Raw genomic sequence first — 11,058 nt, forward strand, 5'->3', positions numbered from 1 at the left:
GATTGGTTGAGAGGGTAAGCGTCGCAAGTCTGATCCAAGCTAACCAGAAGGTGGCAGTGTTAGTTTTAGCAGTTAGCAATAAACGGGAAATGGTGCCTCTTTTTCTAACACGTTGACTGTAAACAAAAACTGAGGTAATTTTGATCATGTTTTCAAGTCAGTTTAGCTATTTTAATAAACCGTTTCGGCTGAAAGGTTTTCGTTCTCCGAACAAGTTAGCACGGGTTTGCTAGGTAGCAACTGACATTTAACAACAACAGCAACAACAAAACCGACTAACTTACTAGTTTATTTGGTAGGGACCAGACCAAACATAACAGCATGATTAGGTGTTTGCCCGCAGAGGTCCAGGACAAACTTCGCTCCGGTGTTGCCATCCCCTCGCTGCAGCAGTGCGTGGAGGAGCTCATCCTGAACAGCGTCGACGCCGGAGCGACCTGTGTGGGAGTCAGGATGGACCTGGAGGCGTTCAAAGTTCAGGTCATCGACAACGGCTCTGGGATGGCCGCCGAGGACATGGCACGCGTGGGAAGCAGGTACCACACCAGCAAATGCAGCTCCGTCGAAGACCTGGACGACCTGAAATGGTATGGTTTTAGGGGAGAAGCCTTGGCGAGTATTGTCTCTCTTGCCACTCTTGTTGAGGTCTCATCCAGGACCAGGCTGTCAGTGAAAACCCATGTTAAACTGTTCAAGGATGGACAGGGCTTGGATGTCTTCGAAGCTGAAACCGCTCGACCGTCTGCAGGGACAACCGTCATCATTTGTAATTTCCTTCACAACATGCCAGTTCGGAGGAAGAGGGTCGATGGTGTCCTTGAGGGCGAGAGGATCAGACACAGGATAGAGGCTGTTTCTTTAATGCACCCCTCTGTGTCCTTCACCCTGAAGAACGACTGCACGGGGGCCATGATGGTGCAGCTTGGCAAAGCCAGGAACACCTACCACAGGTTTGTTCAGATACACGGCCTGGCACGAGGAGAGAAACTGGGGGAAGTCAGCCACACACACAGGCAGTTCGAAGTGACTGGTCATCTTGGCAAAGAGGGGCACTACAATAATAGTTTGCAGTACCTGTATGTCAACGACAGGCTGCTGTTAAAAACGCGGATCCACAAGCTGCTTAACTTTCTTCTACGCAGACTGAGCAGTTCAAGCCAGAAAAACGACAGTCCGGATGTCCTCAAGAGCCCCAAACACAAGCGAAACCATGAGCAATATGGCGTATATGTCATCAATATAAAATGCTCTTACTCAGAGTATGACATTTGTCTTGAGCCTGCCAAAACGCTTCTAGAGTTCAAGGACTGGGACGGGGTTTTGCTATGTGTTGAAGAAGCAGTCAAAGGTTTTCTGAGGAAGGAGAACTTGGTGTCTTTGTTTTCTCAGGATGACTTGGACTGTATATCTCCAAAAGTGTTTAGTACTGACAGAGCAGATAAAGAGGAGGAAATTGCTGGGACTTTCCCTCCGGATTGCAGTGTTGGAATGAAGCTGGCATCTGAATTTGTTCATCGCAGGCGCACAGATGTCTGCGTTCGCCTGGAGGCTGGTCTGACGGGTTGCAGAGCCGATCAGACCGAACTTAAGCAGAAAGAGTTATTATCAGATGAGTTTGTAAAGATGCCACAGAGTGATCTAAATCCTGATGTTAATGAAGAGGAGCCAACTTTCAGTGAAGCTGGTGAAAGTTTGGAGATTTTACACACGCCAAATACACCAGAATGTGGACTTTCAAAAGAAAAAGACTCACAATTAAATAATATAACTTCATCCAGTAATGTAAATTCTATATGCAGCCTCATTCGGCCAGTTTATTCTGATTTAAAGTGTACAAAAGATTACCTGGAGTCTGCAGGCGGGCACGAAGAAGCTTTAGTCAGTAAACAAAAGATCAGTTTGTCTGACCCCTACATTCACAAAAATCTGCAGATTCAGGACCAGTTTGAAACAAGCAAACTTGGATTTCAGACGCAACATTTGGAAGCCAGCTGTGAAGAAAAGTCCTTAAAGCGCAAAATCTCACTGGAGGTCGATAAAGACAGAGCTTCTCAGATATTTTCAGTTCCCTCAAAGATTCCCAAAGTTCTCTCTTGTCGGAAACTGTCCACGTTTGGGGAGCCCGGATCCCTTGACAAGTTCAGACGAAAATATGCTAAACCTTTTGACGTTAAAGTCCCGCGTGCTCATTTACAGGAGACCTCTAAGCTCTCTCAGGTAAACAGCTTTGCTGAGAAGCCAGAGTATTTATCGATCTGCAAGGACCATCTTCAACTGGGTAAAGCCACAAAGACAGGAGAGGAGAGGAGCAGCTTCCAAAGCCCACCAACCCTCTCAGCTGTCAAAGATCAGAGGAAAGGTAACATATCATTAGCAGCTAAACTTTGCCATTTAAAACAACACAGGACAGAAAGTGTTGAAGTCTCACAGCTCATTTCGAGGAACACCTCAGATGAGAAAAACTGTCCCAGTCGTGATAATGACTGCAGAGAAGAGAGCAACAACAATCAGGACCCTGTGGGGCACTTTGGTCCAGTTTTAGACCCTAGTAGGAATCCACGCCTGGACGGAAAAGAGGAGGACTTGACATTGAACGACTGGCTCCATCACTACGATGCATCTGTTGGAAAGATGGTTTATGTGAACAGAAGGACGGGGCTCAGCAGATACGAGGATCCAGCCTCAGAAGACACGCAGGTTCGCTGTACGTCTGACATTACCAACATGGCGGTTAGTGTCGTCTCTGACATGGGTGAGTTAAATTTATTTACTTTCATTTATACCAGCTGGTATTGATCAGTTTTGTGTTCTCCCTGGTTTTACCTTCCTCTCCTTGTCCCTGGAACTGTAGGGATGGAATACAGGTGTTACCCGTTTCAGGCGGATTTAGTTTTGCCTTTCCTGCCTAAGTCCAGACCAGAAAGAGTGATTAGCTCAGGGACTGATTGTAGAGGTATCCCACAGTTGCACCGGGGTGTTCAGATTGGGGTCTAAAATGAAGATTGGAGCTGTGTAGATTTGGCTCGAGTGGTCTCACTTCATGTTAGCTGTCTTTACAGATGATGCTGCTGAGAGCTCCAACTCACTCTCTTCGCTGTATTCCAAATGGAAGAATCCTGTCTTTGTCCGGCCTCCTACGGTAAGCAAAGCCTATCTTTGAGTCTATTAAAAGGATTTAAAAGTAAATATATTAAACATTCCTGTGTTATCAGGTCGGTGTGGATATTTCCAGCGGACAAGCTGATGGACTCGCTGTGAAGATCCACAACATCCTGTTTCCGTATCGCTTCTCCAAGGCCATGATTCCCTCGATGAAGGCAAATTTATCTTCCTATCCTTCATCATTCTTTTAGATTTTACAGGTTTGATTAAAAAATATACATAAAGGTGTTGTTTGATTACCTTATAGGTGATTCATCAAGTGGATAAAAAGTTTCTCGCATGCCTTATCAACACAAGAGAGGAAGATTCTGCGTCACAGAGTCAAACTGAAGGTATGAGGAGACACATTAAAGCTTTAACACCTGAGCGTTCCTGATGCTTTTATTAGTTCACCTTTTTTTTTCTCCAAAATGACAGGAAATCTCTTGGTGCTGGTGGATCAGCATGCTGCTCATGAGAGAGTTCGACTGGAAAATTTAGTTGCAGGTAAAAAATTATAATATTTAGACACTGAAGTATCTAAATATGTGGCAATAGCTGGATGTTCCATTTTAGACTCGTATGAGGACGACCCGGATGTCCCCGGGGACAGGCGTCTCTGTTCATCAACTATTTTGCCACCTTTGGAGATCAGCCTAACTGAGGAGGAAATCAGGCTGCTCAGGTGTGTTTTCTGCTTGTTTACAGTGTTACAAATCAACAGCTTTGAGTTATAAACAGGATATGCATTTACTCTTCGTAGCAAAATGCAGTAAAAGATAAAACAGCATTTTATTCAAATGATTTTAAACAATTTGGAGTTGAAGAACAGATTGTATGACGAATAGGGCCAAAGCTCTCCTATGATTTAATCTTCATATAATCAGCTTTAAATGAGCGCACAATATTAGCCAGACTTTATAAATGTTCATTCTAAATGTCATCATACGTCAATCTGATAAGTTTATGCTCCCATCTTCAGAATCCTGTCCACATTGTCACATTCTCCAGGCTCCAGGCTGATATTTATGTTGGTTTCATAGATAAACTGGGCTCTGGCACTGAGTGAGGTAAAACAGAGGAAATAAAAGCTTCAAAAGTGAAGTTGTTTTATTTTCTTACCTCTAGCTATTTTAGTTATATTGTTTAGAAAGAAGTTTTGACAGAAAGCTATCCTCCTGTTTTTTTGTTTAATGTAGTTCTCATTACAGCCCAAAGTTCATTTAAAACAGTAAAATAATACTACGTCAACTAAAGAAATCACATTTTCTGTGAGAATGCAGCATGAACGCTGAGTGTTGGAGCTACAGGAAGCAGAACACGAGCTAAAGGCTAAAGACACGAGTAGCTAAAATAAGACAGAGTATGCAGAAGTAGCTGTATTGTAAAAAATGTACAGAAAAATACAAATTGAGGAAACAATAGTGTGTATGCTGAACCAGTGTTTATGCAAATAAATGTTTAACAGAAATTATTAAAAATGCACTTTTAGAACTAAAAGCACGAGTTGACAGACCTCTCTGGTAAAATGGTTACATTTTAATAATAAACAATTTAATATTCTTATGAAAAACTAAAAACTGGCCTGATGTCAGTAAAATGAATATTTTTACTTGGCTATCATCACCTATAGCGTTGGACCGTTTCATCTTTTCTCAAAAAGAAAAAATGTTAGCTGCTTGTTGATTTTTTTTTATTAATTCATAAAAAAAAACATGCTATCAAATAATAGTTAGATGTTTTAAAGTCCTCGACACATTTTAAAGATCAGTATCCTTACCTCTGACCTTTCACCTCCAACACGGTTGTCGTTCGCTCGTCTTCCTGCAGATCCTGTCAGCCCCGTCTGAGGAGTTTGGGTCTGGACGTCAGCTTCTCCCAAACGGCGGCGCCGCTCGTGCTCGTGGGGAAGGTTCCGCTTTGCTTCATGGAAAAAGAGAGCAACGAGCTGCGGAGGGGGAGACCGTCTGTCATCAGGCCCATTGTCGAGGTGAGACGTCAGAGTCACGTTTACCGGATTTATTATTTTGAGTTTGATATTTCTGGTTCGTTACTGTCTGTCAACTGTCTGCCTCTTCTTACCGCAGGAGTATCTCCGAGAGCAGATTGAGGTAATTAACTCGTTCCTCGCCACCTCATACGGCGGCGCTGAAGGTGGGCTTTTCTTTCAAATAAATATGTGTAATCCCTGTTGTTTCAGCTCCTTCGCTCCACAGGCAGAGTTCGAGGAACTTTGCCTCTAACTGTCCTGAAAGTGCTCGCTTCCCTCGCCTGCCACGGTATAAATATTAAGCCTCTTTAGCCCCGAGTTGATTTTGTCCGCGACGATGAGCCGTAAATCTTACTCGCTGTCTTCACACGGGTGTGTGCCGAGCAGGTGCCATTAAATTCAACGACCCTCTGAGCAGGGATGAGTGCCGCAGCCTGGTGGCGTCCCTGTCTGCGTGCCAGCTGCCCTTCCAGTGCGCCCACGGCCGCCCGTCCATCGCTCCGCTTGTCGACCTCCTTCATTTGGACAACGACCAGAAGGTACCAGGAAACGGACTAACGTCTGAGCTTTGCACCAAATCTGAAGGTTAAAACACAAACAACGCTGAGATCTGATCGGGGTTTTTGTTCCTGCAGGACGTCCAGAAACCCAACCTGCGAAAGCTGCGGAGAATGCACAAAACGTGGGAGCTCTATGGGGATAAATAAAAATAAGGTGTGCTTTCAGATTTATGCGTGTGGTTTACTGTGAACAAACTGATCTAACTCAAAAAAACCCATCTCAAATCCCCCAGTTTTCCTGACAGTTCTTCACGTTTAGTCTGCTTTGTGTTGTATTTCCTGAGACTTGTTGCTCTGGGATCTTCTTGGTGCACTAATATTTAATATTTTTCAATTATAAACCAAAAGGGGCCGTTAGCTCAGTGCAATGTTATGAACTTTGAATATAAATTTAGTCAGAACTTCAGTCGCACTCTAAGAAGTGAAATGTAGATGTTTTTAGCTGCACAGTTGTTTGACCTTGAATTTTTATCTGTCAAAAAAGGCAGGTTTTGCTCTAGTAAAGCAATAATATGAGATATTAAAGCAACCGAGTACTTCTAGTTAAATCCAACTCAGCCACTTTGTCTCAAATATATTATTAAATGCACTAGATAAAAACTGTCCCAAGTTGCTCTCTGTACTTCCACCTGTGGATCACTCTTAAGGTGAGGGGTTGATGTATTTTTTTTAATGAACTTTGCTCCACATATTTTGTTTGTTTTGTTTTTTTGGTGGAGTTCATTAACTACTCGGTGAGGACGAGCTTCAGGAAATAATCACTCTTTACATTTAAACAGCCGAGTTTACCAGCCGACACAACCAGTTTGAGCAAAAGTGGCACTCGAGTCAGTTGGCTGAGGAAACAAACACCTGAGAGTTCTCGAGTCAGGAGTGTAAAAACCAAGCTGTTTAATTTCTACAAAATTAAACGGAACAGTCAGTTGTGGCGTTACGCTGAAGTGACCCAACGTAAACTACAGTATCATCATGAAGTCTTTACAAAATGGGGCTGCTTTATTCTGATTATAGTAGTTTTTGGGGTTTATCTGTGCTGTAGGAAAACTTTGTTACTCTCATGTAATTAAACAGGATGAACTCAAATATAATAGTTTTGAATTAGGTTCCAATTAGATCTATTTTTACCTTTTTTTCATCTTTAACAGCTGATGTTTCAGAGTAGAAATGTCCTTGAAATGCCTTTTTTTTCCCCCCCAGCAGCACAGCCCAGAATGCAGCCCTTATCGTGGGATTGAAGGATGCTGCTGCTGCTGCTGCTCCTCCTCCTCCTCCCCCTCCTCCTTCTCCTCCTCCTCCTCCTCTACACATCCGGGTCACGCCACGTGACTTCACCGCCCCCATAAATCCATGGTCCTTGCTGGATGGGATCGAAAAATTAGAGCTGGGGGGGGGCTGTACTGTGATTGGTGGTGAGGGTCAGGAGAAGTATTGGGATCTGGAGGGTGGGTCTGTGCCTCACATTATTGTTATGTTGTCAGCAAACAAAACAATCCTCCATCTTTAATTCTGTCACCAAAACACACAGAAATATCACCTTTTTTTAGATTAATGAGGAAATATTTTACTTATTACTGCTTGTGAGCTTATATTTTATTCTGCTACCCCTAATTAACACATCAAGTCCTTTAAATGACTGCATATGTGTGCTTGTAAATAGCCTCACGTTCCTTTCCTTCATAATCCCAGCCCACATTTCTGAATAAAAGTCACAGCTGTGTGATGATAAGTATATGTTTCCTGTCTGTGAAGTGTTCAAAGCAGTGCTGTTTTTTTTTTAATGAAAACAGGCCTGTTTGGCTGTCAGTCTGACACCCCCCCCCCCCCCCCCAGGTTTCCCAGATGGTACAGTCCTGGTTCATTCATAAAATTCTAGCAGAGCCTAATAGGAGGGGCTTACATTCTAGCCGTCCAGTTACCAGGTATACACCTGGAAAGACGAGCCTCTGAGTCTGCCCAGAGGAAGGCCACGCTCACCAGGACTCGTGCTGACAGAGTATATTTAGATCTTGATATACATATACTATAGTTCTCCACCTGCGCAGGGGTGTCAAAACAAGCCCGACATGGATCCAGTCTGTCCCTCCTCCTCGCGCGCGCAGTCTCCTGTCGGAACACTGTGCCAGAAGACGCCAGAAGAGGCGAGCTCCTCATCCTCATCCTCATCATCCTCAGAGGTATGGACGGCTTCGTGGATATCATGTATTCAGCCTGCGTCCAGATGGGGGAGGGGGGCTGCAGCCCGTTTAACAAGCAAAGCAAACCTTTTTTTTATTGCTGGGGGAGGAGAGGGGGGGAGGGAGAGGGGGTGCTTGAGATTTTAATCAACTTGCACGCGCTTATCTCCTAGCGTCGCCCCCTGACGCATTTCTGACTAAAGCAAAAGAAAGCACTCTGATGTGAGGAAGGGGAAAAAAAAAAATCAAAAGCCGACACTGCGCTGGTCGGGTTGTTGTGGTTCGGATGTCCTGGGACCGGTTCTGAACGTGTCGATGCAGCGCTTCATTGAGAAAAATAAATCCATTCAGGAGACTCCTCACCATCCCTGCGTCAGTGTTGACGTCAGAAACAATGATAAAGTCAAATATTGATTTAAAGGAGGCTATTTCTGGACGTGTGGATGTAAAAAAATAAATCCAAGATTGTGTCTGTTTTTTTTACAGCACGTTTGATTTATGGCTTTTATTGATGACTTTCATAATAAGAGCCACATTGAAGTTCTAATAGATTTAGAGATATCTATAATGTGCGCTATGTTTTTGTTTTTTTTTCTTCTTCTTTTTGTTTTTGTTTTTTTTTTTCCAGGAGGTATGCCAAGATAGAAGACCCGAAGACAATCCGTTTGTTCCGACAGTCACAGCTATATCCTCCACCCCAGATTTCCAGTGGATGGTCCAGCCTACGATTATCACATCTGTCTCACCGTCTCTAAGTGGCAAGCAAGCCAATGAGCCGCAAAGCTCGCAGCAGGCAACACCCAAAGCGGGCGGGAGCAAGGGGAAAAATGCTGCCAGGAAGGGGAAAACGGAGCAGGTGGGTGAGCTCGGAGCAAGTCAACCTGCAATTGGACAGAACAATGTGAATATGCACGTGCCAATCAGAAATCCTTGTGCGCAATGATGCTTTTGTGTTGTTGGTTATTTTTAAATTTAAACGTATGTATTTGAAGGGAGACGTGAGCCTTTTCCTTCGAAAGAAAGTCTATTTAAATTCAGGTCACAAACAAGTCTGCAATAATGATCTATTTTTAGACGCAATGCAGCGAAACATGCTCTGGCTGCTCCGCAAAGGTGAGAGTGGGATTGCGTGTTGCAGATTAGGAAATGAAAGTGGTCACTGAAATGTCTCTCCCACGTCCCAGCTGTCTCCAGAGGAGGAGGAGAAAAAGAGGATAAGGAGGGAGAGGAATAAAATGGCTGCAGCGAAGTGTCGCAACAGACGGAGGGAACTCACGGACACGCTGCAAGCTGTAAGTAAACAGTGATGCGTTTCCTCAGCTGTCATTCGCACCTCGCTGCTGCCCGTTTTTTTTTTTTTTTGTTTGTTTGTTTCTTTCCCTTGTGGATGATCTCTGGATGTCGTTCTGTCTGAAGGAGACGGACAAGCTGGAGGAGGAGAAGGCAGCCCTGGAGGCAGAGATCGCCAACCTCCTCAAAGAGAAGGAGCGCCTCAGGTTCATCCTCGCCACGCACAAGCCCGCGTGCCAAATGTCGGAGGAGCTCGAGCCCATTTTCCAGGAGTCCACGGGTCCCGCAGAGCTCCCGCCCGGCCCAGACGAGGACCAGCTCCCAGAGGATGGCATCCAGGAGGCGCCGTCACCCCAGGACATGGACATCCCCAGCGATCCGTCCACGGCCATCTCCGGGAACTCCAACATCTTACTGTGCGCCAGCGCTGAGGTCAACCTGTGCGACCTGGAGCCCTCCCTGGACATTAAGGAGGGGTTACTAGACAATATGCTGCCCGTGCTGGAGGAGAAGACCCCCATGGAGACGGCTCGGTCCGTGCCCGACATCGATCTGAGCAGCTCCCTCGGCGTCTCGGACTGGGAGACCCTGTACAAGTCGGTCTCCTGCGACCTGGAGCCTCTCAGCACCCCCGTGGTGACCTCCACCCCCACCTGCAGCAGCTACCTGTCCGTGTTCACGTTCGCGTGTCCCGAGCTGGACTCTCTGACAGAGGGACTGGACGGCCTGAAAGGCGGTTTAAGCAAGGCGGAATCCGTCGACATCCTCAACTCTCCGACTCTCCTGGCCTTATAAAGTCGTGTTTCTATCGTCTGCAGGTTCCTGACTTTGAAACGAAACCCACAACTTATGCCCAAACATGCTGTAACACTTAAATAAATGCATAAATTCAATGTCTTGTGTTGGACTGAACAAACCTACAAACATAGCAAACAGAGCGATGTAGCTGAGAGCATGGCTTTAATTTACAGAGGGGCTGACGTTTTCATTTAAAACGCATGCAGACAAATCCCAAATAGTTTTCAAAACTCCTAAATATATATAAATATATGATCTGTTACTAGATCTAAAGTGTATTGTGGAGACTGGTGTATCAATATAGGTTTGTGTTTTTGGTGTTCTAGTGTATTTATTGCTGTATTTGTTGTATTTACACAGTCATTCACGTTGAGTACCTGCATACCTCATCAGCTGTGGTTCGACCTCATCGGTAAAGAGTTTTCCATGAAAACATCCTGTGCACTATATTTATATATATATATACATATATATAATATATAATATCAAGATTTACCTTATGATTTATTTTTTTACCTTTCAGATTTTGACTTCTTTGTTAAAATTTAAAAAAATGGAAGCATTGATTGCTTATCTATGCCACCGAATTATACTAATAATAATAAATCTGTGTTCAGTTTGCTGCTGATGTTTCTGAGAATATTGTTTTTTTTAAATCCCTAATAATAAAAATGACACGGTTTTGGATTATTTTGCTACAAAGACGTGATAAAAAATCTTATTATTTGGTTTTTAATATGGTAAATTGAAGGGAAAATGGCTCTTATGTACAATCTGTTAGCAACAAATCTTGCGAATCACTGGGCGGACTTTACGAAACTCTCAGCAACCAATCACTGGATACTGGATTCAAGATGGCCGCCGCAGCTAAATGACCTTGAGATTGACTTGATTTTACAGGCATCGAGCTGAAATGTGACGTGGTGGTAGCTATGAGTCATCCCTGACACATACAGAGCTTGCGAGAGCTTCGTCTGAACCTTTGGCGTTAACTGCTGGAGTCTGTTAGCAAAATATCTCATCTGATTGCGTTGGAGTTTAGCGAGTTAAAGAGCTGCAAGTCTCCTGTTTTCCAACCCGGATGCGTGAGCTTGGTATCATTTGA

General features: G+C 44.2%; 2 protein-coding genes across 4 annotated transcripts; both read left to right on the top strand.

The window, feature by feature from the left end:
• The first annotated feature begins 41 nt into the window (after positions 1 to 41).
• Positions 42 to 7,411, top strand: mlh3 (mutL homolog 3 (E. coli)). Of its 3 annotated transcripts, none has more exons than XM_017410315.2 (13): positions 42 to 2,752; positions 2,852 to 2,953; positions 3,060 to 3,139; positions 3,213 to 3,317; positions 3,410 to 3,494; positions 3,580 to 3,648; positions 3,718 to 3,826; positions 4,972 to 5,131; positions 5,229 to 5,252; positions 5,342 to 5,420; positions 5,519 to 5,670; positions 5,767 to 5,845; positions 6,889 to 7,411. In XM_017410315.2, exons 1-12 carry the CDS (start codon positions 322 to 324, stop codon positions 5,836 to 5,838), a joined length of 3,468 nt encoding a protein of 1,155 aa, XP_017265804.1. In that variant the 5' UTR covers positions 42 to 321; the 3' UTR covers positions 5,839 to 5,845; positions 6,889 to 7,411. The 3 variants fall into 3 exon arrangements, with proteins under 3 accessions (XP_017265804.1, XP_017265795.1, XP_024862302.1); XM_017410306.2 differs by having other exon boundaries at positions 6,892 to 7,411; XM_025006534.2 differs by lacking the exon at positions 2,852 to 2,953.
• A 109-nt stretch (positions 7,412 to 7,520) lies between these two features.
• fosaa (v-fos FBJ murine osteosarcoma viral oncogene homolog Aa) lies at positions 7,521 to 10,598 on the top strand. The gene is made up of 4 exons (XM_017411466.3): positions 7,521 to 7,865; positions 8,494 to 8,721; positions 9,050 to 9,157; positions 9,282 to 10,598. Exons 1-4 carry the CDS (start codon positions 7,755 to 7,757, stop codon positions 9,948 to 9,950), a joined length of 1,116 nt encoding a protein of 371 aa, XP_017266955.1. The 5' UTR covers positions 7,521 to 7,754; the 3' UTR covers positions 9,951 to 10,598.
• Positions 10,599 to 11,058: the final 460 nt, after the last annotated feature.

The sequence above is a fragment of the Kryptolebias marmoratus genome, linkage group LG10, assembly GCF_001649575.2.
Source record: "Kryptolebias marmoratus isolate JLee-2015 linkage group LG10, ASM164957v2, whole genome shotgun sequence".
Lineage (NCBI taxonomy): Eukaryota > Metazoa > Chordata > Actinopteri > Cyprinodontiformes > Rivulidae > Kryptolebias > Kryptolebias marmoratus.

Bases quoted from the DNA above. Each gene is read 5' to 3' on its own strand.
- mlh3 (XM_017410315.2), top strand. From the start codon at position 322: ATGATTAGGTGTTTGCCCGCAGAGGTCCAGGACAAACTTCGCTCCGGT. The intron at 2,954-3,059 runs GTATCCCACAGT...CTGTCTTTACAG, and splicing joins CTCAGGGACTGATTGTAGAG to ATGATGCTGCTGAGAGCTCC. The intron at 5,132-5,228 runs GTGAGACGTCAG...TTCTTACCGCAG, and splicing joins TCATCAGGCCCATTGTCGAG to GAGTATCTCCGAGAGCAGAT.
- fosaa (XM_017411466.3), top strand. From the start codon at position 7,755: ATGGATCCAGTCTGTCCCTCCTCCTCGCGCGCGCAGTCTCCTGTCGGA. The intron at 7,866-8,493 runs GTATGGACGGCT...TTTTTTTTCCAG, and splicing joins CATCCTCATCATCCTCAGAG to GAGGTATGCCAAGATAGAAG. The intron at 8,722-9,049 runs GTGGGTGAGCTC...CCCACGTCCCAG, and splicing joins GGAAGGGGAAAACGGAGCAG to CTGTCTCCAGAGGAGGAGGA.